Genomic DNA, 20,714 nt, shown 5'->3' on the forward strand with positions numbered 1-20,714 from the left:
TTGGCTATGTTCGAGTCCCTTGTCAAGGGAGATACGACCAGGCAATAAACGAGGTGCCTTGCAAGTGCCCGATACGTACTCTAGCTCCACGTAACCTTAAGTCATCCGCGTTACGCTTATTCGACGTTCAAACATACTTAAAAATTCTCTGTAGGTAGGCCCTGGCGAGAGTTACTCTGCCCCAGCCCTTAAAACTATCCTATAATTGCATTAAAAATCCATTATTTAAAAGCTATTAATATTAAAACATATTTTGTAGGGAACATGTTTTTTTATTACTCAGGAATGCGTGTGTTACAATTGCCATGGTACATTTTAATAACGCCTTCACAGCGAAAGTATGCATCAAATATATCACTATAGCCATGGTCCTTCCACCAGGTGCAGAGTTGTCTGTTCCATATACAGTCTAATCTATATATCAAATTCGGGTACTCATACCCAAGAAGTGTAAAGAAGTCTTGGTCTCCGAGGTGACCTTTGAATGAATACTTTGCAACCAGTCTATGGACTTCGTGTTCAGTAAGGGCATCTATGTATGCCTTTGAATCTCTTATTCGATGAAATAACATAAGTACCACACCAGAATTTAAGCCCGGGTAACCGTGACGCTCATGAACACGTTTAGGTACCAGTATATTTTCGTTGTTTTTTATTAATTGCATTGGATAATAAGGATTTCCAAAATTTGATTTTGGAAATCGAACGCGATAACGGTACAATATATGCCGATATACTGGAGTTAACTCTGGAGCTAGCCCAAAGAGTTGATCTGGTAAAAACCGGTCAAATTCTTCAAACAGTAAACGAACATCTGAACGAAATACTATATCACAATCTAGTAAAACGGCACGATTAAGGCTAACATCAGCAATGCGGTGTAAGCCAAGAGACAAAAAAAAAAGCGAGTCACTATAATATGAGTTAGGAGCTGAACTAAAATACGGTGAAAGCTTAGTTGCTATGTCTTGTATACTCTTAGAACACAATTGAACGTCATACATAGTGTAAACCAGAATTCTTCGAAATCTTTTTATTTGTCGCTGCAGTATGTCCAATGCCGATATTTCACTATCCTTATCCGTTATGATGTGTAAATGCAGTTGCGCATTTGTATGCTTAAATAAGCTATGTGCAAATAGATCGAACTTCATATTCAACCGATAATTCTCTTTGGTATATATGACAAAGATATTGTAGTCCGATTTATACGATTTTAAATGTGTGCTTAGGTTTACTTGCACAGAAGAGTAGTTTAATAGATAATGTACTGGCTTTAAGATATTATTACTTGATGATTGTACCGTTTGCTCAGTAACTGAATGCCTTGTTTGAAGCTTATCGTCGTTGGGGCTGTTGTTAAATCTGCCTGACAGGAATACCGAAAATAATTTATTTCGGAAGAGCAGATCTGTATAAGCGAAGATAATTAGAACACAAACACTTAAAAGAGTCAACGTTATTGCAAGTTTCTTTTGCCATTTACATCGTAGTATTGCCCACCTCTTTGGGGCTTGTCGGACTGTGGTTCTTCGATTAACTATTAACGTAATATTTTCGTGGTCATCCAATAATTGTGATTTGCATTCCGAGCTATACATATTATTATTGGCTGGGTAAGTTCTATTCTTCCGATTAATGTTATAGAATGTATACTTTGCCATTTTCAAAAAATTTGAGTCCGATGCAACTGCAGCAGCCATAACTGAAAATAAATACGTTAGTTGTGCTTGTGTACTTAGTAATACCTATTTCACCTACCTTATATAAAGCAGTACTTATTCATATACAAACATTTATAGATATGTAACAATGCATCTAAAAGACACTAAACGGAAATTTTAAGAAGAGAACTACTAAATACATGCTGATAAGCCAATTATTAAATACAAAATTTGACAAAGCATCTAAAGCTTTTTAGTGAGATAAATCAATAAATTGTTTTCAAGTATGGGCAACTTAATCGATGTGGTGCCACCACTAAGACATAGTGATGTCTACCCAAGTTCAATTGAAGGATTCAATTAAGTAGTTCAGTTGTTCGTTTGTTGTTTGTTCAAACTGAGTCAGTTTTTGTACGCTTAGTTGTTTTGTCAGATCGTTTGGATTTAAATAAATATAAATAATGTACCTAAAAAAATTTTAAAAAATGATCTGTGCGCTTGTACAAACGTCATGCGAACAATGATGAATCTGCACAAATGAATTAAATAAATAATCGGATTGAAACAAATTTATGAAAAAATTAATCAAAACTTTACTTGTGCTTTTGTTGTATCTTTGTCAAACTTAGCATCGTATAAATAAAACGATGTTCACAAAAGTAGTTGGTTCTTTAACATGAATAACAATAGGAATACTCACGCTACCAGTGGAGTTTTGAAAACGATATTTTGCTAAGTCAACAGTTCAAATTTATTTAGAGGTATGAAAATTAAAAATTTCGATTTTTTAATGGGTAACATTACAAATTAATTTATTGAGTTAAGTCCCAATCCGTAACATGCGTATATAGTCCAAAATACAAAGACAATCCGAAATTATCTGAATTATCTTTTGTGATATATTAGGATACACTAAAAAGTTGTAAGCAATTCCTCTTGAATGCTATTCGATCGAAGCAATTGAGAAGGTGTTGGTCCACCGTCAACCGAATATACAGCCTTAGACGATGTAGCCTTTTTACTCTTGTATTCGCGATACTCATCATTGAAGTTCTAAATATGCACATTCAAATTAATTGAAGAAAAGTGATTGCAAATTTAAGTGTTTTGGCATTAAATTACCTTCAAACGACTGCCCAAAAATACGGCACGCTCCCTCTTTCTGACCATATAGTCTGAAGACATGAGCCATCTATGTTCCAGGCAATCTTCTGTGTATGGACGCTTGCTGAAATAGCAATCAAAAATTAAAAATTTGTTAACTTTCAATGCAAAATATAACTACTAACGTTGGATGACGCTTGAAAAGCAACATAATAAATCTTGTTGCTTCTGGTGTTACTTCCTTGAAAAGATTCTCAAAGCGATAGCGGACAAATGAAACGTTTTGCTTGGTTTCATGTTCATCTGAGCCGCGGAAGGGACTACAGCCAGATAAGAGTAGATAAGTAAGCACGCCCAGTGACCAAATGTCACTTTGCGGCACGATTGGCTCTTCGTTAATCATTTCAGGTGGCTGGAAGTCCAGCAATCCACATGGTGTAACTTTAACACCCAGCTTATTAACCTTCTTGGCAGCACCAAAGTCAACCAGTTTCACTTGTATAGAACGAACTGAAGCCATTATAACATTATCGGGCTGTATGTTGAGATGGCAATAGCCACGCCAGTGCAGGTATTGCAATGCATCTAAGAGTTGAGTTATTACACAAGCCACCATCTGCTCGGAGTATTCGTGACGACTGCTAAAGTAAGTCAACACATCAGCGCCTTGAAGTTTTTCCATAACAAAAATGGCAATGGGCACATTAAGTGGCTTATACGCTGCAAAAAGCGCTGGTATACGCTCATGACGCAAGGTCTTGAAGTTATCGAACTCGCCAACAATTGATTCTTCGATCTCATCAGTTACCTCAAAGATTTTCGCAACAATAACAGTGTCTGTGGATTTTTGTATGCCCTTCACAATGGTGCTGAACTCTCCTCGAGCTATTTCGGATATAAAGCTATACTTGTCGCTAACGGATGAATCGGTGACCCAGTTGGGCGGCTCTCGCTCGCAATGATAGTCTGTATGGACACGTTCTTCCTCCGGTATGACTTCCTGACCCTTTTCTGTCAGCTGCTGCAGATGTTTCATGGCTTTGGTTATGTGCACCTTAGGCGAGTCTGGAGATGAGGTAGCCGCATTAACAAGTATTCCCATGTCACTCCAGCCAATTCGGTTCTTTGATGCCAGGCGTACATGATACTTGGTATTCGGTGTAAGCTCGTGCAGCAGATAAAACTCATGATCTATATTATCAGCAACTGTGGTCCAAGCATCACAATCGTGTTTCTTAAACTGCAGACTATAGCACAATACGGGCGAATGTCCATCGTCACGCGGCTGCTTCCATCTCAGTAATATTTCACTGGCGCTATTGGCTGAAACTTCTGGTGAATCTGGTGCATCGGGCAACGTGGCAACAACTATACGGCATCTGGCTACTGTTTGACCAACCTTATTTCTGGCCACTGCCTTATAGACACCCACATCATAATGCACAGCGGGCTCAAATCGCAGAATTGAGCGTCCATCTTCGTCATAGGTTATTTTAATTCTCTTGCTTTCGGACAGCACCATATCATTTTTGAACCATTGCACACATGGCTTGGGATCGCCAACGGCGAAGCAGTGTATATGCGCTGGCTTGTTTTCGGTTATGGCAATAGTTTGTGGTTTCTCCCTGAAGAATGGTGGATAACCTTCGCGTTGGCTTTCAATCATAGCATCAGCCTCTGTATATTCATCTAAGCGCGGTCCCAATTCGGTTCGAAGACGTCTAATAGAATGCGAATCGTTAGCAGCATACATGCTAATGCGACTCCTAGTGCGCTCGTCATCAATTTCTTCATCCATAATGTCAGTAAAGCGACGTCTTTCGCGTATAACTGGGAGCTTTAAATTGGTTGGTAAGTTATTGGTTAAATAGAAATGTTTTATATTATAATTGGTGCTACTTACCGACCAATCAACTGAATCATTTAAGGCAAATGATGGTGATCGCCTATGCGCTACTTTCATATATTCACGTAATCTAACTGGGAAGTTTACATCTCTTAATTGCAGCAAGTAAGTGTCAGGTCCATATTGATAGCTAAATTTTGCGGATTTAAATAATTAATAATATTTATTAAAAAACAAGTGGACAAATTAAAGTTGGGCGCCACCAACTTTTAAATACACTTTGACTAGGGCATCGCAGAAAACACACGCATGCATTCATGAACACATACACGTAAAACAGCAGACGCGTCACAACTGCTCGCTGTAGCGTCAACAACGACGCTGCCACTGCGTCGGCAGCGACGTTTATATGGCGCGTCAGCACGTGCACCCCGTGTATTTAAATGTAAATAATTCCTAAGTTATTTATCCGATCGTTGTGAAATTTGCACAATCGGCAATGACTAGGCAATTTTGTGATTTATTTCACATTTTTATAAACTCTCCTCGTCAGTCTATATAGATTTCTTCTGCCGGTTAGCATTATTCTTAATCAGTTCTACTGATGGACTTATGTATATAGATTTTTTGTTCAACTACTCACTGGCTTTCCGATTGTATAAGGCCCAGCTCATAGTCGGGATGCAAGAATTTGGACACAACATCTTCACGTTTTGAACGCTTCCTTGGCTCTGGCAGAGGCTCAGGTGTGGCCTCGGGCGTATACGAGTGTCCAGGTGGATATACCATTTTCGATGGATGTTGGAAGCAGCCACTTAGACGACGGCGCCGGAAGTAGTTCTTGCATGAAGCATTGGCATACCAATCACGGAAATGATCATAATAGTTTCTCAAACGATCTGTGCCAATGTGATAATCACTATCGCTTCTATTGCGATCGAGCATAAAGAACCAAGGATGCTTGAGTGCAGTCTTAATATCCATGCGCTCCTCTGGACTATAAAGCAAAAGGTGACTGATAAAGTCACGGCCATCTTCGGAAATATGCGTCCAAAATTCATCTCTAAAGTCCCAGCGGCCTTCACGTATATTTGATAGTGTTTCTCTGTCGTCGGCGCCCAGGAAAGGATTTCTGCCACTTAACAGCACATAGGTAATTAGGCCAATAGACCACATATCGTGTGAAAAGTTAACCCCTTCCTTATTGACTACTTCCGGAGAAACAAACTCTGGCATGCCATAGTCCAAGGTCGATAGATTATGCTTATTTATTTTGCGCGACAACCCAAAGTCCGAAACCTTTATATAATCGCTGCCTACAGTTGAAATTAGCAAGTCCTTAATCTAAAACGATAGAAAGAAAACAATAGTTTCCTTACTAACTGTTTTTGTTTTTTACTCACTGTTAAGCCCATGTGTCCAACGCCCATGTCGTGCATGTGCTCCAGACCCCATAAAGACTGACGGATATAGTTAGCAATATCACGCTCGGTATAATAGTCACGACGAAGTAAATTGTCCCTAACTAGCTCACCACCCGCAGCCAATTCCATAACAAGCGTAACACAACGGTCGGTCTCATAGGCATCATATGGCCGTATTATATGTTTATGGTTGAACATGTTCATCATTTCCAATTCATTGAACATAAATGGACGCAACTCTGGTCTACCATGCATTATCTTTGCAGCGTAATTATCACCGGTTGCCCGCTCGACCGCATGATAGGTTATGCCCTGAGTGCCGCGTCCCAACTCATCTCCAATATCATACTTGTCCTCATAGCGCAATTGCTTTGCGCGAACATATGGATGTCTGCCATATGTCTTGAATATATATAGATCTTCATTTTCCTCAATGTGCACGGTCACAGAGGTACTAATGGAGCCAGCAACATTTCTGGCGCTGATAGAGTACAATCCAGCGTCTTTGATTATAGAGTCATGTATGGAGAGTACATAAATGTCTGGATCATATGAGCTTATCTATAAGTACAATTGTCTTGTATAGTATTGTGCTAAACATTTTAAGAGTATATAAAGTTTACCTTAATGCGTGATGTGTCTGTTATAAGCTTCCAATCCTTATACCAATGTACTTCTGGTAAAGGTATACCAATAATTCTTGCCTCAATTCGTCCATTCTTTCGACACATAATGAAAGTTTCATCAGGTCGCTTTAGGAATCTAGGATGCTCAGCTATTTCAAGACGCACTCTTTGCCTTGCCTCGCCATGTTCATTGCTAGCCACGGCCTCATACCAGCCTACATCCCGATCAAGCATACTTAGGTTTAACAGATAAGATTATTATCGCACACAATAAAATTCAATTTAACTTACTTGTTAATGAAAAGCGTAGCCTGACCATTGCGTGTATAGCTGTGATCAAATCTTCCACCAGATTCAATTGCCATATCGTTAAAATAATATGTCATCTTTGGTTTGGGATAACCATAAACAAACCACATCAACTCAGTATTGTGTCCTTTCACACCATAGGAGAAATCATTTTCACGCAGCAGGAATCTAAGGTTATGCATTTTCAAATATATTAGGGAACATTGTTTAAAATATTGAGGGACTTACTGTGGTGCTTGAGCCAGGCCATCATGAGGAGGCCGTTCAATATCAAAATCTTTTGGAAAGTATGGTGAGGTCTCGGGTCTAAAGTCTGTACCAGGAGGCAGATAGGTATATGTTCTTGGTGGTTCTGGTATAATCTTCTGCCTATAAGTTATAATAGACAATTTTAGTTTAATTTCTCGTATTTTTATACGTAGTAAGCATATGTATAAATTAGTTACCTAAATGTTTGTGTGTACGGACTTGGATCGCTGACGCCAAACTTATTTTCAACACGAACTCTAAATCTATAATCTCTGGGCCCTTCTAAGTTTCTGATTTCGCAAGCACAACTGCGTATACCAGTGCGTATAGTGCGCCAATCTCCTTCAGGTAGATCCATCATTTCGACCTTAAAAAATGAGTATAAATATATTCTAATCCAAAGCTTGTTTAGAAACTATTAACTTGCCTGATAAGTGACTGGATAGCGTGGCGACAATGGCACAGACGGTTTCCATGATAGTAACAAATTATGGTCTGTCATTCTTGATATAATCGGACCATCTGGTAATGGTGGTGGGGCACCAGACTTTTTGTATTGCTTAAAGTCAGAGTATTGGTCACCCAAAGGTTTTTGACGCGAATCGAACGCTGTAATAATATGTTAAGTTTTTCGGCTTCCGCAAATAGAATGTTTCTTACAATCATAGAACAGTTCGGCATTGCAAATATCATCACCATAGGGATTGAAAACTCTGCAGGAATAGCGTCCCACATCATGCTCTGATGCGTTCTTAATGGTCAAACGTAAAAGACCATTTGGCTCCTTATCGAGTAGAATTCTATCGGATGGAAATAGCTTCTGATCATTCTTGAACCACTCAACTTCTGGTTCTGGATAGCCTGTAGCACATGCGGTAAATTTAGCAGTCATGCCCTCATACACATCACAATCGCCAATTTTTTTAAGGAACACTGGCGGCTCGGAGCGCTGGTGCTTCTTACTGTAACAGACACATTAGTCTTTGTAGCTCAAAATAACGTTTACTTACATTTCGTTGACAATATCCAAGCGTCCTTGGGTAATATCTTTACCTTCTCTATTTGAGGCAATGCATTTATATTCACCCTGATCGGCTTTTTCACAATTGTTAACAATTAACATGTGGTGGTCTCCATCGTTTTTAAGTTCATATTTGCCAGGTGCTTGTCCAATATTAATAGGTTTGTTGCTAAAGAACCATGTGAGCTCTGGATACGGAACTCCAGAAACCGTGACAGGAAGTTTGGCATTGTTACCTAGCACTTGTTGTTGATCTGATATTTTTTGTGTAAAAACTGGTGCCTTGTAGACTTTTCGAACATTGGCATTACAACCAGAAGTGTCCTCGCCCAAGGGATTAGCCATCAAACAGGAGTAATTACCTGAATCAGCGGTTTCGACGGGTTTGATGCTCAGACCCACATGCTTGCCATCACAAGTGATCAACACCCGTTCACTGGGCGTCAATATTTCGCCATCCTTAGACCAAATAATCTCTGGCATAGGATTTGCAACAAATGGCGCTGACAGAACCAACTCTTGGCCCTCATCCGCATTAACATCTCTCAAACCAGAAACGAATTGTGGAGCTTCTTCCGCAGCTGTTTCATCAGCCTTGGGCGCTACGTAGAGTTTAGCCTTTGAAGCAGTAGATCCCTCCGTATTTTGTGCAACAACCTCGTATAAACCAGAGTCTGCAGGCGTAGTTTTTTCTATAGTCAGACTAATGCTATTGTCGGGATTTTCTACGATGGCATAATGCTTGTTGTCGGGCGAAATTTCATGACCATTGTGGAACCAATGAAGTTCCGGTTTTGGATAACCTATAACCTTGACGTCCATCTTAACAGGGAAGCCTTCAATGCTTGTTGAATCCTGCAGTTGAGCCACAAACGTAGGCTTTGCTTCCTTTGCAACAACTGCCACATTGGCTGACCCCTCTTCCTCACCGCCTTTGTTAACAATAATGCACTTGTAGACTCCAGCATCAAGTCCATCGACAGTATCAATGCTATGTAATGACTTTTTTATAATAATGGCTACATATAGTAAGGTATATAGAACCATACCTAAGACCTATTTGTCCATTGGGATTGTTTATAAAGTTAATGCTAGAGCTTGGACCCAAAGGCATGCCATCCTTATACCACTTAATCTCAGGCGCTGGGAAACCAGTAACCTGAGCGCTCAATTTCATGGATTGTCCGACGATGACCGATTGATTTTCAATCTGTTTTAAGAATTTGGGCTGCATCTCCTCAGCTAATGAAAAGAAGCATTACAAAAGAGAGAACACTTGATAAAAGCTAAATTATTTACGTTTTACTGCAACAGCACATAGTGCCACCTTCTCGCCATGTGGGTTGGATATAATAAGCTTATAGGCGCCAGAGTCATTTGGCTCACAGTTGTTGATTTCCAATTTGACCAGACCTTCCGGTGTGTTGGACAACTTAACCCTACATGAAAGTAAAAATTAATATATTGCATGAACTTTTTATTTTACAATCTTATTACCTTTGACTAGGTTTAACCTCCTCGCTATCCTTGAACCACTGAATGGTGGGCAATGGACTGCCATCCACGACACATTCCAGCACAAGGGGTTCTCCTTCCAGCACATCAAGCGCACTGTCTAGTTTTTGCGAAAAGTTAGGTGCCAGCGATTGTAGCGCTAATTTGAAGAGTGCCTTCGTTTCTCCCACTTCGTTTTTGGCCACACAGGTATACTATTAAAATAAAAAACGAATACTTGGCTTAAAGAGACAATTCAATGTTGGCTAATAAACTTGTTTACCGCTCCAGCATTTTCAGTTCTGAAAGCTGCAATTTCAAACAGACTTTCTATTTGATCGGATCCAATTTCCTTGGACTGAACACTATAAGCTTTTTTCTGTGTAGAGCTGCTAATGGTGTCCAGATTAATGGGCTTATCATCCTTAAGCCATGCAACAGTAGGTGTAGGTACACCATGCACTATAGCCTTTAGGGTGGCTGGCTTGTAATCGTGAATAGTCTGACTCTCTGGTGGCACTATGAACGTAGGCTTCTCAACTAAAAGTTAGAAGCGTTACGTACAGTCTTTAGCCTAAGTACTATTAATATTTTATTTACCTAACACATGCAAATTAAAGTCACTTTCTGATCTGCCTTCAGAGTTAACCGCCGTTATAGTGTATTTTCCATCTTCGCTCGGCAATACGGACTGGAATACAATTCTATATTTATCACCGTCCACATCGGCAATAACCTCGCAATTTTCATTGTTGCAGAGATTTTCATTGCCACGAGTCCAGGTAACTTTTGGCTTTGGATTAGCGCGCACCAAAGCTTCAAAGCACACAGACTCCCCTGGCATGCACTTAAGATTTTCCAAACCGCTTATCTCAGGCTTAGCCAGCACATCTATCCAACCCTGCGTTGCCATTTCTCCATATTTATTTTTCACCTTCAATTCGTATCTACCCGAGTTCTTAATATCAGCTAAAAGTATATATCGATTGTTTTCAAAGAATATAAATTATTAATTATCTTTTATACCGTCTTTAATATTTAAGGTGCATGTATATTGCTTTAATCCATGATCGAGCTCTTTAATTTCTGTTGTCAAAACAAGCGTGGCATCACCATCCTCTTTCTGGCCATCCTTGAGCCAAATAATTTCTGGCGCTGGATCAGCTGTGAATATAACAGCCTCAGAGATGTTGTCACCTTTCTTAACCTTAATATCTTTTAAGTTAGATCCTGATATAAGCAGTGGTTTCCTGTACTCAGCAACACCTGCAGTGTTAAGAAATTATATTTATAGCCATAGTAAAATATAAAGTGACGCAAATTATTGTTTAATTACCCGACAAAGATAACACTCCTTGATGACTCTTTTCACCAACTTTATTTTTCACCACAACTTTATATTCGCCAGCATCGTTGAGACTCAATGATTGTACTTCTAATTTATAGTGATCCTAGTAAATATTTCACTAATAGTAATTATGATCCCAATTGATACTTGTTTAGCTTAAAACCAACCCCATCCACTGAAATCGAACAATGCTTGTCAGCTGCAAGCGGTTTTTCATCCTTATACCAAATGGCTTCTGGTTTTGGTATACCCGTTGCAATAACTTCATATTTAAGTGGCAAGCTTTCAAAGCTATGTATTTGAAAAACGTCAACGTGAACGATTTCTGGCACAGCTGTAATCAAATAATTTTAATTAATCTTCGTGCGGATGAAATTTTGAAGTTTTAACGCTGCCATTTCGGTTATTTTTTGTTACTTAGCCATAAGTATATACACATATATTTACAAAATTATATTACACATCGGTAGTCCGGATATCGAAGTTAGTTGATATTATTCGTTGATTTCAACTTTTCAATATAGAAAAAAACTTATTTTAAAATAAGCCTAAATTTTATATGTACTGTTTGAATCGATGCCATTCGGCCGTGCTAAGTTTTGTCTTATACACTTTGCAGTTTCTTTTGTGAGTATTTTCTTATACCTTCTCTTATAAAATATGTAAAAGAGTATCTTAGTTTTGCAACTGTCCGAAAAAAAAACAAGTGGACAAATTAAAGTTGGGCGGCCACCAACTTTTAGATACACTTTGACTAGGGCAAGCACACGCATGCACTCATGAACACATATACACAAAACAGCGACACCGCCGCTGCGTCGGCAGCGACGCCGCGCTGCGTCGCAGCGTCGTTATAATGCGCGTCACACAGCACAACACCGCTGCCTATAATAAAGTAAATGTAAATATTCCTACTTATTATCCGATCGCACGAATCCGGTCGAAAACCTGACTCGGCAATTTTGTTGATTTAATTCAAGATTTATGTACCTGCCTTAGAACGATGTCCTGGATAAAGGAGCACCACAACCAAATTTGTTGCTCTAGCTCTTAGTGCTGAGAACACCAACCTACAGACGGACATCGATACGCGCGCAGCGCGGCGTCGCTGCTGACCTCAGCGAAAACGCGTTTCGTTGTTGGTTGGATTGCATGACGTGTGTTTGCTGCGATGCCCTAGTTTTATTTTGCGTCTAATGAATAATAATTTTAAAGATGATGAGTAAAAAAAAAGAGCACGGACTATGAAATGTAAACCTTTTAAAAACATTTGAAAGTGTTATTTAAGTGTGTTGTCGCTTAACTTTTTCAGTGATTAAAATTGTAAAGGCACATATACCTTATTTCTATTAGGACAGGTTTTTTTTTCCCCTCTATTAATCGTCTACTAAAATAGGAATTCAAAGGTAAAGTCACAAATTAATAAATTTTGAAAACTTGAATAAAATCAGAAACGGTACCACTTGGTAATTTGATGTACAAATGATATCTGTTTTGTTTTTATTCCTATTGAGACACCCCAAATAAATGAGTTTTGAACGCGATTGATATATTATAGAGTATCAAACGAGAGAAAAAATTCATACACTGCATCCATGTTTTTGATACAACAACAACAAAGATGTTGGACGGAAATTCACCGGCGACCGAACTACGACCACTATAGAATTGACTATACCAGCGAGGTGTAGGTATTTAATGGTGCTTTATCGCCGGAAGAACTCAGTTCATCGACACTTTCTTGTTGAGATAATTCACGTAGAAAGTGGAAAAATTGTCCAACGAATTTCCGAATTGAGTTTTTAACTTACTGTTCACAAATAGCACTTGTTCATCAAAACTTACTGAGTACGTTTAAGATTAAAAATGTCGAGATTAAGTTAGATATTGACAATAGTGTTGCCAGTTCCCTAAATGTAAGTAGTACTCCTCGTGTCATAAATTCGTTTCTTTGATTTAAATTAACAGCGCATTTTCGTGCCTTAAAGTGAAAGATGTATTAAAAAAAAATTAAAAAGCTAAGAATGTTAAAAATTGTTATTATCATTCTCGTTATCAGCAGACGTGTTAGATTTATTATTGAATTTTTTTTTTTAATTTTTTATTTCTGTTTCTTTTTTTTTATTAATATAAAGTATTTTTATGTACCACACACAATAAAACTCACGTTCATGCACCACATGCCATTTCATTATGTACAATAAAGGGGAAGATTTCGTATATGCTTAAGCCAAGATTTTTCCTAAAATGACGATCCGGCGGGAGTAGCATTGTCGCCCATAGTTGGCAAGCAGTTTTGCAGATCACACAGCCGGTGATCAGACATATTTGTAAAGTTAAATTCAAGCAAAGATGAAAGAGGCTTATGCAATGCAAATTAACAGTTTTCTGTGTTACAATATTCGATAAAATTTTACAACATTTCTTATAAAAATATGTTAGCTCATTTTTATTTTTTTTATTAGAGAAAAAATGTTTATGCAATTACCCCCTTCTTCTGGTTGCTCGGTGGTTACAACCAAAGTTTTTGTCACAGTTTCTCCCATAGATATATTGTCACTTGCTAAATCAAAATTTGTATTATGCGTATTAATTATTTTGGGGATAATTTTAAAACTCGAAACAAATGAAAATCAATTAATAACGATCTAAACTGAACTTCGAGTTAAAGAAACTTAAAAAAATGTATAAAAAAAACTCGTTTATGATGAACAGCTTAAGAAATATAATATAAAAATAATATGTTGTTTCCTGCAAAAAAAAAAAAAGGCTCAACTACCTCTTCACGCACAGAAGCATTAAAATGAAGAATCAGATCCAAATAAATTAATGTCAACAACAATGTTTCGGACACATTTGATTTATATAAATCATCCAAACTTAAATACGTATGTACATATTTATCTATATGTGCACATAAAAGTTGAATATTTAAACTGTTTGTACTTACTTAAAACCATTACTTTACAACTCGAAGTTGTCTCTCCAATGAAATTCGTTGCCTTAACCTCATAAGTTCCAGCGTCCTCTGTTCTAGCCAAATTCAGTGTGAGATAATAATTCTCAATGCGTTGGGAATCTCTTTTGATTTTAATGCGAGCATCTTCGTGAATCTCGTGACCATTTTTAAACCTTTCATATTTAAAAATGTTTATTTTAAAGTATAAGCACAGCTGTGTGAGTAAATTTACCATTTGACATTTGCTTCTGGATTGCTATAGACTTCGACTTCCAGTGTAAAAGAATTTCCCTCTTTTACCTCAATATCCTTAAGAGCTCTTCGTATTTTGGGCTTGCCTTAAAATAATTTAGGAAAGAAGCTCACTAACTATTGTGTCTTGCTGTCTTTAATACAACTTACAATTTACAGTTAAACTGCAATTGTCTTCCACAACTCCATAATCGTTCATTACTTTGCAAGCGTAGACACCTTGCAGCGTTGTGGTAACATTATTCAAGATTAACTTGAAATCATTGCCCTCTTGGACATGACGAATGTCTTTTCGCGATTCATCAATCTCAATGCCATCAATATACCATTTGACCTTTGGCACCGGGTAAGCATCCACGCCCACAACAAGCTCAACATTGCAATCGCCTTCCTTTACTGTAATATCCTTCAGTTTCTTTGTCAGCTCTGGTGTGCATTTCATAAGCAATTGAGTTTCAGAAGTTGCAGAACCGTGCTCATTTGTTGCCTTCGCGGTATATTTTCCAGCGTCCACCCGAGTAGCTCCAGAGATCTTTAAAGTATAGTTGTTGCCATCGCTCAAAGCGGTAAATTTGGCGTCTGTTAGCTTAATTTCAGTGCTATCATGATACCACGAAAGCTTTGGCTCTGGATAAGCATCTACTCTCACTGTCATCTGCACTGTCTCCTTTTCACCGTGAATATATTCACTTTCCAAGTGCTTAACAATAACTGGCTTTGATTTCACTGTGCAATTCCAAAACTCTGAGGTCTGACTCAGATCGTTTGAAGCTCTAATAGCATAGTTGCCAGATTGCGAGAGCTTAATATTGGAGATTTCTATGGTAACTTTTTCGGTGCTTTTTCCGCTTGGCTGCGATAATATTTTTACATTGCTGTCGACCGACACATCTTTGCCATTATTAGTTACACTAACAGTTGGCTGTGGAAAGCCTTCTACTTCTACTTCAATCTTGACGTTTTCGCCAGCTGTGCAAATGACATCACGTATTTGCTTTATTTTTGGTGGTGCTGAAAAAACATTCATAAGATTAATGTTAGTTGTTTGTTTTAGGTTACGTTTATATATGTTTATATTCATACCTTTCACAATTAGGCATATAGAGCTTTCGTCTTGGCCCAGTTCATTGACTGCTTCAATAGTATATTGACCGGCATCTTCGGTATTGATATTTTTAATTACAAGGGACATGCTCTCCTCATCCTCATACATGAACTTATGTCTGTCATCCACTTGAACAATTTCCCCTTCATGCTTCCAGAGCACAGCTGGTTTGGGAAAACCTTTGCACTGCAGCTCGAGAATAGCCGATCCTCCTATGCTAGCATTTGCTTCACGATGTTCAATCACCAGCGTGGGTTTTTCGGGCTCTCTGTTCAATGTCTGTATAGCCCCCTGTACAGATAACTCTGCACTGCAGGAAATGTTGCCAGTTGTGGTTTGTGCAACGCAAGTGTATATGCCAGCATCTTCTGGCTTAACGTGCTGAAAAACCAAAGCAAGCGAGTCCTCATCCTCACCAAAAAGAACTTTGAAGCGCTCTTCAGGATCAAAATCTTCACCATTTCGCTTCCAGGCAAAAACTGGTTTCTCACCAGCTGGCAAAATTTGACCACTTAATGCACCAAAAGGATTTTTAAACTCTGTTCAAGTTGAGAAATCAAATTAACAATGATTACACCTATCATAATATATTGTGCAAATAATAGCTGCGAATTATATTTACCTACTGTTGTAGCAGTTGCTTCACAGGAAGCTTCACCGTATTTATTAGAAGCACGGCAAGAGTAAACGCCAGCATCTTCTTTTTGAACCTCTGCAATGACTAATTCATAAAATCCTAAGTAATCTTTATCGCGTATAATTTGAATGCGATCATCGACTTCACGTATTTCCTGCTGATCCTTAAAGCTAAATAAATAAACTTTTATTATATTTTACCAGTGCAGTTTGAAGTTGATTTTGCTTACAATTTAACTCGCGGCTTTGGATCGCCCAAGATCTTGATCATGAAACGAAACAGCGTATTTTCAATCATTTCCGCATCCTTCAGAGTAACCAAAAAGACTGGTGGTACATTGGTTTTGGTTTCATCATGACCGGTAGCTGTGAGATGTAACCATTTATAAGTAATTTACTCTCAGAAATTGTGCTACAGAAAACACTCACCTTGCCCAACAGCGAGTTGAGCTGTGACTGAGGTTATTTCTGATCCGGTTTGCGCACGAATTGTGTATGTCCCAGAATCATTTTCACTGCAAGAGAGAAATTTGTATTGTTGTTTGGTAAATCAAAAATATAATCACCTGCAATTCTTAATATCCAAGCGATATGAATTCATCGGAGCACTTGTTTGAATAATACGATCAGCTAGACGATCGTCAAGTGACTTGTTATCCTTTAGCCAAGTAACTAAGCCTGGCTGCTCCTTAAATTGAATTTCAAAATGGGCAGTCTCCCCAGCTAAAATAAATTCTCATAATACAAATATAAGTTTGTGTGGGTATATTCAGTACTTACGTTCAACCTGTACGCTCTTTAGCATTTTAACAACCACAGGCTTCTCTATAGAACGTTGCGGAGTATCATCTAAATAGCTGAGGGATGAACGTTTACCGGTGCGTGATTCAGCACGAGAATATGAGTTACGGCTCTCGGCCCGACTGTCCGCTCGGCTTTCGGCACGGCTTTCGCTTCGGCTAGTGGCCAATAGGGACGTATGCCCTTCAATACGATCTAGCGTTGTACGATCCCGTCTAGAACTTATACCATACTGCTGCTTTTCTACTGTACTGTCATACGACGTGCCTCTATCATAGTCCCGGGTTCTGGTAGTTTCTTTTATTTATGGAATAGACCATATGATATTTTAATTAATTAAATTAAATAGATAGATAGTTAAGCAACTGTCAGTAATCATGATTGATACCAAATTCAATTATCTTTGCGGGTGAGGGAATTTTGTAATCTGGAATTTATAGGGAGTTTAAGGATTCTATGGAAATTTTTTTCAAGGTTGATAAAACGATAAAAATGTGTATAAATAACCCTGGATGTGAAATTGGGGATCTACTGACATATATATTACATTATTGATGACCATTATAGAACGTATGTTTGCCAGTGAAAATACTCAGTATTTTAAATATATAATTAACAAGTATGATTGCTGCAGTTAGATACGACTAATCTACGATAGAATATACACGTCATATACACACATGCAATAAAATGATTCCCTTTGGCTTTCCAAAACTGTTGAAAACACTGAATAATTATATAGTTATTTATAGTATACGAAAAGGTCCTTAGACAAAAAACACACGCTATACAGTCATTGATCAATGCTTATGGGTATGGTTAGTGGTGAACTTACTTTCAAGACGTCGCCTAGAAGCCAGTGAATAGCTAGAATAGTTTTCATCCATACCGCCAACGCTTTGGCCTCGTACTTCAAAGTCGGCGCTTGTCTCTCTGAAATCGTCAGCAATAGACTGAGTATATTCACCTTCAAGCTCAGATATATTTACAGGCTCTTCAATTATTTCATAGATTGGTCGTTTCTTTTTGATGGGCGGTGTGAATATGTGAATAAAATCGCGTGCCTTTGCTTTCTTTACAGTATCCTGAGCATAATTAGTGGAATCAGTTGACTTAAGCACGGTATTTTTAATAGAGCGTATTTTTTGCTTTGCATTGCGTAGCGAAGTATCAGATAATGACATGTCGTAGATGCCTTCCAAAAAGTTTTGGGTCTTTTGTTCGAGGCTCTCAGTATGGACCAGAACGCGTTTCACGGTTGGTGGCGAGCGGGGAGGTGGTGATGGTGGGCGTGCCTTAACAACTAAAATTTCTATGGTTGTCTCATATGCAATTAGCGGAAGCGGTTGAAAGAAGCCAGGCATGCGAGTATAATGAGGTGGTAAGGGTGGTGGAGGCGGTCCTTGTGGAAAGTTATCGCCCCCTCCGAAATTATTATTGCCGGCCGCGTTATTTGCAAGCGCATTATTCCAGCGTGTTAACGATGCTGAGTCTTTTATGTTAGTAAAATTACCAAATCCCTGTCGATTCTGGGAGTTATCATGTACGTTATCACTATCCTGGATTGATTCATTATAGCCAACAATATGCTTGAGTTTTATAGGCTTGTGTTTAGTTCGAAAGCAGGTGGTATCAGTGTCGGTTTCTATAGGCTTGGATATTTGTATTTGAGGTATCAAATCTTTCGTATTAATCAGGTTGAAAGCTTGCTGGTCCTTACCATCTGATATAATCTCTTTACACAAGTCAAATGTTTGGTAATCCACGGAAGTTCGTATATCATTTGAAGGTTCGTTTCTATTCAACTCTGTAAGTTGTCTGTTAGCCGATACTACGCTTTCTACATTCTGACTCTCTTTAGTGTCAATTGAGCCTGTGCTAATCAAAGTTACATTTTCATCGACACTAACTAAAATTGCAGAAACTGTACTTTCCTTGCGATTACTTTGTATAGTAGATACGTTACTTAATGTTTGGACCATGCCTTCATTACTGTCAACCAGATCTACATTTGGTTTCTTTACAGTTACACCTCCATCAGAGATTTCAGCTTCCATTAAGCGAGATTTCAAAAGATTATTTTCACGCTCAATCTTGATTGAGCTACTCGGATTTGCCAATTTTTGTTCACCAGAGGGCTTTTCAACTGCAACTGTTTGTGGCTTTGCTTGTCTTGAATTTGATATATTCTGTTGACTTCTATACAGTTCAATAGCTTCGTGCTCGAATCGCAGCAGTTCCTGCTGTTCAAGCTTTAGTCGCTCTTTGGTTTCCTTGCTCAGGAAATAGTTTTCAGCGACGTCGGAAGGACGTATGCTTGAGCTCGGATCGTGCGCTTCAGCTTTGGTTGGTAAGCGTAGAATTAACTCGTTTTCAGTGGCAACATTTGTGGAATCTATTCTTAAATCATCTGCATGATGCTCTTGGAGCGTTACTTCCTGATCAATATATGTACAAATTTCGTTATACCAATTCAAGTGGCTTTCCTCGTTATGGGGCTTAATAAATAAATTTGGTGATCCATCTGTAGTTTTAGGTGAGAGACAAAGTTGCTTCTCATCGATTTTATGTTCAATATTGTAAAGCGGGAGTTTAATAATATTTTGCAAAATGAATATCGATCTTTTATCGGAGACTTTGCGTACTTTCGTTACTAAAAGCCTTGATTTGAATAAAAAGCAGTATCTATCATGCGACTTGCCGTCTTTATCTATAAAAGTGCACCACTCATGCAGCAAGAGCCTTCCCAATTTATAAATGTTACCTCGATAACCCTCAATGCTTGAAATAAATCTATTATCATAAGCTCTACTTGGCACACTAAGCATTAACTCTAAGGCTTTCTCCAAGTCCCTAACATTTTCGTTTAAGCTTTGTGATAATTTGATTAATTCCTGTGAATAAAGTAACAGAGTTTGTTAAAAGTAAGCCTCCTTGCAATAGTTGAGTTGACGAAGTGTTAAATTTGAGTTGCAATCAAATGAGCTTATAATTAACTATTAATGTTTTCTTTTTGAATTTATGGGACTTGTGGGACTAAGTGCAAACCTTAAACAGAAGTTTGTAGTCGTTTATTCGTTGAAGTGGAAGCTTTAGATGGTCAGATAATGATTTATCCTCACCAAGACTTTTGGAAAGCTCCTGAAAAAAAAAAACAAAATCACTTTTCTGTGTAAATCAAGTTTGATTTATATTGAATATTAAATGTGTTTTCAAGGTCTCTAGAAAATTTTCATAGCCATATACATTTGGTATGTGTATACATACATACATACATACATACGTATATGCATGTACATTTGTTCCCAACTAATCAAAATCAATAGTTGGAGCTGTTTATCCTGCTTCAAATATTACCCAGTATTCACGCATCACATCAATCGCCCACCACAATAAAAAATATGATCGAAAGCTCTAATAGCTGGACTTATTCTTGGGTTTATTTTTAAATAAAATAATCACTTGTTGCGAATACACACACTCATACAAACATATGTAAATGTATATGTGGTTTTTAATTCTGTTCACATACGAGTAGACGAATTTTCACAGACTTTTTTTTTAATGTGTGTGCGGGTATTATGCTCAAATGTATATGTATACATTTTGTTTCACACTTGCATGTACGTACAAGCGCACATACATAAGTATTTTAACCAATATTTTGTAATAAATTGAAGTCAATATTCATAGTTATTATTAAGTATCCGTCTGTGTGAATGTATTTTAGATAAACAAATACAATTTGTAATTAAAAAAGCTCAAATACATATGTATGTATCACATAGATATTTCACAGTAATCAAAGAAATTATCCGTAAAAATTACACAAACTGTGAATGAAATTTCATTTAATTATATTGCATAACTGGAAAT

General features: G+C 37.9%; 3 protein-coding genes across 6 annotated transcripts in view; 1 reads left to right on the forward strand and 2 right to left on the reverse strand.

The window, feature by feature from the left end:
• LOC108596045 (oxysterol-binding protein-related protein 2) overlaps positions 1-20,714 on the forward strand; it is a 28,689-nt gene that overhangs the window by 302 nt on the left and 7,673 nt on the right. The gene's annotated exons all lie outside the window — the stretch shown is intronic.
• Positions 252-1,879, reverse strand: LOC108596046 (xyloside xylosyltransferase 1). 2 transcript variants are annotated; one of them, XM_017981432.2, is made up of 3 exons: positions 1,762-1,879; positions 1,487-1,705; positions 252-1,411 (listed from the first exon to the last, which is right to left on the reverse strand). In XM_017981432.2, the coding sequence occupies exons 2-3, from the start codon at positions 1,701-1,703 to the stop codon at positions 276-278; spliced, it is 1,353 nt and encodes a 450-aa protein (XP_017836921.1). In that variant the 5' UTR covers positions 1,704-1,705; positions 1,762-1,879; the 3' UTR covers positions 252-275. The 2 variants fall into 2 exon arrangements, with proteins under 2 accessions (XP_017836921.1, XP_017836920.1); XM_017981431.1 differs by having other exon boundaries at positions 252-1,705; positions 1,762-1,874.
• On the reverse strand, positions 2,448-19,681 carry LOC108596042 (obscurin). Of its 3 annotated transcripts, none has more exons than XM_017981423.2 (32): positions 17,674-19,681; positions 16,818-17,135; positions 16,604-16,760; positions 16,467-16,552; positions 16,268-16,403; positions 16,024-16,208; positions 15,380-15,940; positions 14,447-15,307; positions 14,277-14,382; positions 14,036-14,217; positions 13,574-13,648; positions 11,253-11,419; positions 11,074-11,188; positions 10,764-11,003; positions 10,338-10,706; positions 10,021-10,277; positions 9,741-9,952; positions 9,543-9,682; positions 9,293-9,485; positions 8,233-9,234; positions 7,883-8,184; positions 7,650-7,831; positions 7,420-7,589; positions 7,202-7,342; positions 6,956-7,141; positions 6,662-6,899; positions 6,018-6,599; positions 5,258-5,958; positions 4,672-4,804; positions 2,954-4,605; positions 2,787-2,892; positions 2,448-2,717 (listed from the first exon to the last, which is right to left on the reverse strand). In XM_017981423.2, exons 1-32 carry the CDS (start codon positions 19,664-19,666, stop codon positions 2,577-2,579), a joined length of 11,889 nt encoding a protein of 3,962 aa, XP_017836912.1. In that variant the 5' UTR covers positions 19,667-19,681; the 3' UTR covers positions 2,448-2,576. The 3 variants fall into 3 exon arrangements, with proteins under 3 accessions (XP_017836912.1, XP_017836914.1, XP_017836913.1); XM_017981424.2 differs by having other exon boundaries at positions 2,577-2,717; positions 18,559-19,681; XM_017981425.2 differs by lacking the exon at positions 13,574-13,648.

This window comes from Drosophila busckii, chromosome 2R (genome assembly GCF_011750605.1).
Source record: "Drosophila busckii strain San Diego stock center, stock number 13000-0081.31 chromosome 2R, ASM1175060v1, whole genome shotgun sequence".
NCBI classification, from domain to species: domain Eukaryota; kingdom Metazoa; phylum Arthropoda; class Insecta; order Diptera; family Drosophilidae; genus Drosophila; species Drosophila busckii.

Bases quoted from the DNA above. Each gene is read 5' to 3' on its own strand.
- LOC108596046 (XM_017981431.1), bottom strand. From the start codon at position 1,703: ATGGCTGCTGCAGTTGCATCGGACTCAAATTTTTTGAAAATGGCAAAG.
- LOC108596042 (XM_017981423.2), bottom strand. From the start codon at position 19,666: ATGCTTAGTGTGCCAAGTAGAGCTTATGATAATAGATTTATTTCAAGC. The intron at 15,308-15,379 runs GTATGAATATAA...ATGTTTTTTCAG, and splicing joins TATATGCCTAATTGTGAAAG to CACCACCAAAAATAAAGCAA. The intron at 9,953-10,020 runs GTAAACAAGTTT...TTATTTTAATAG, and splicing joins GAACTGAAAATGCTGGAGCG to TATACCTGTGTGGCCAAAAA.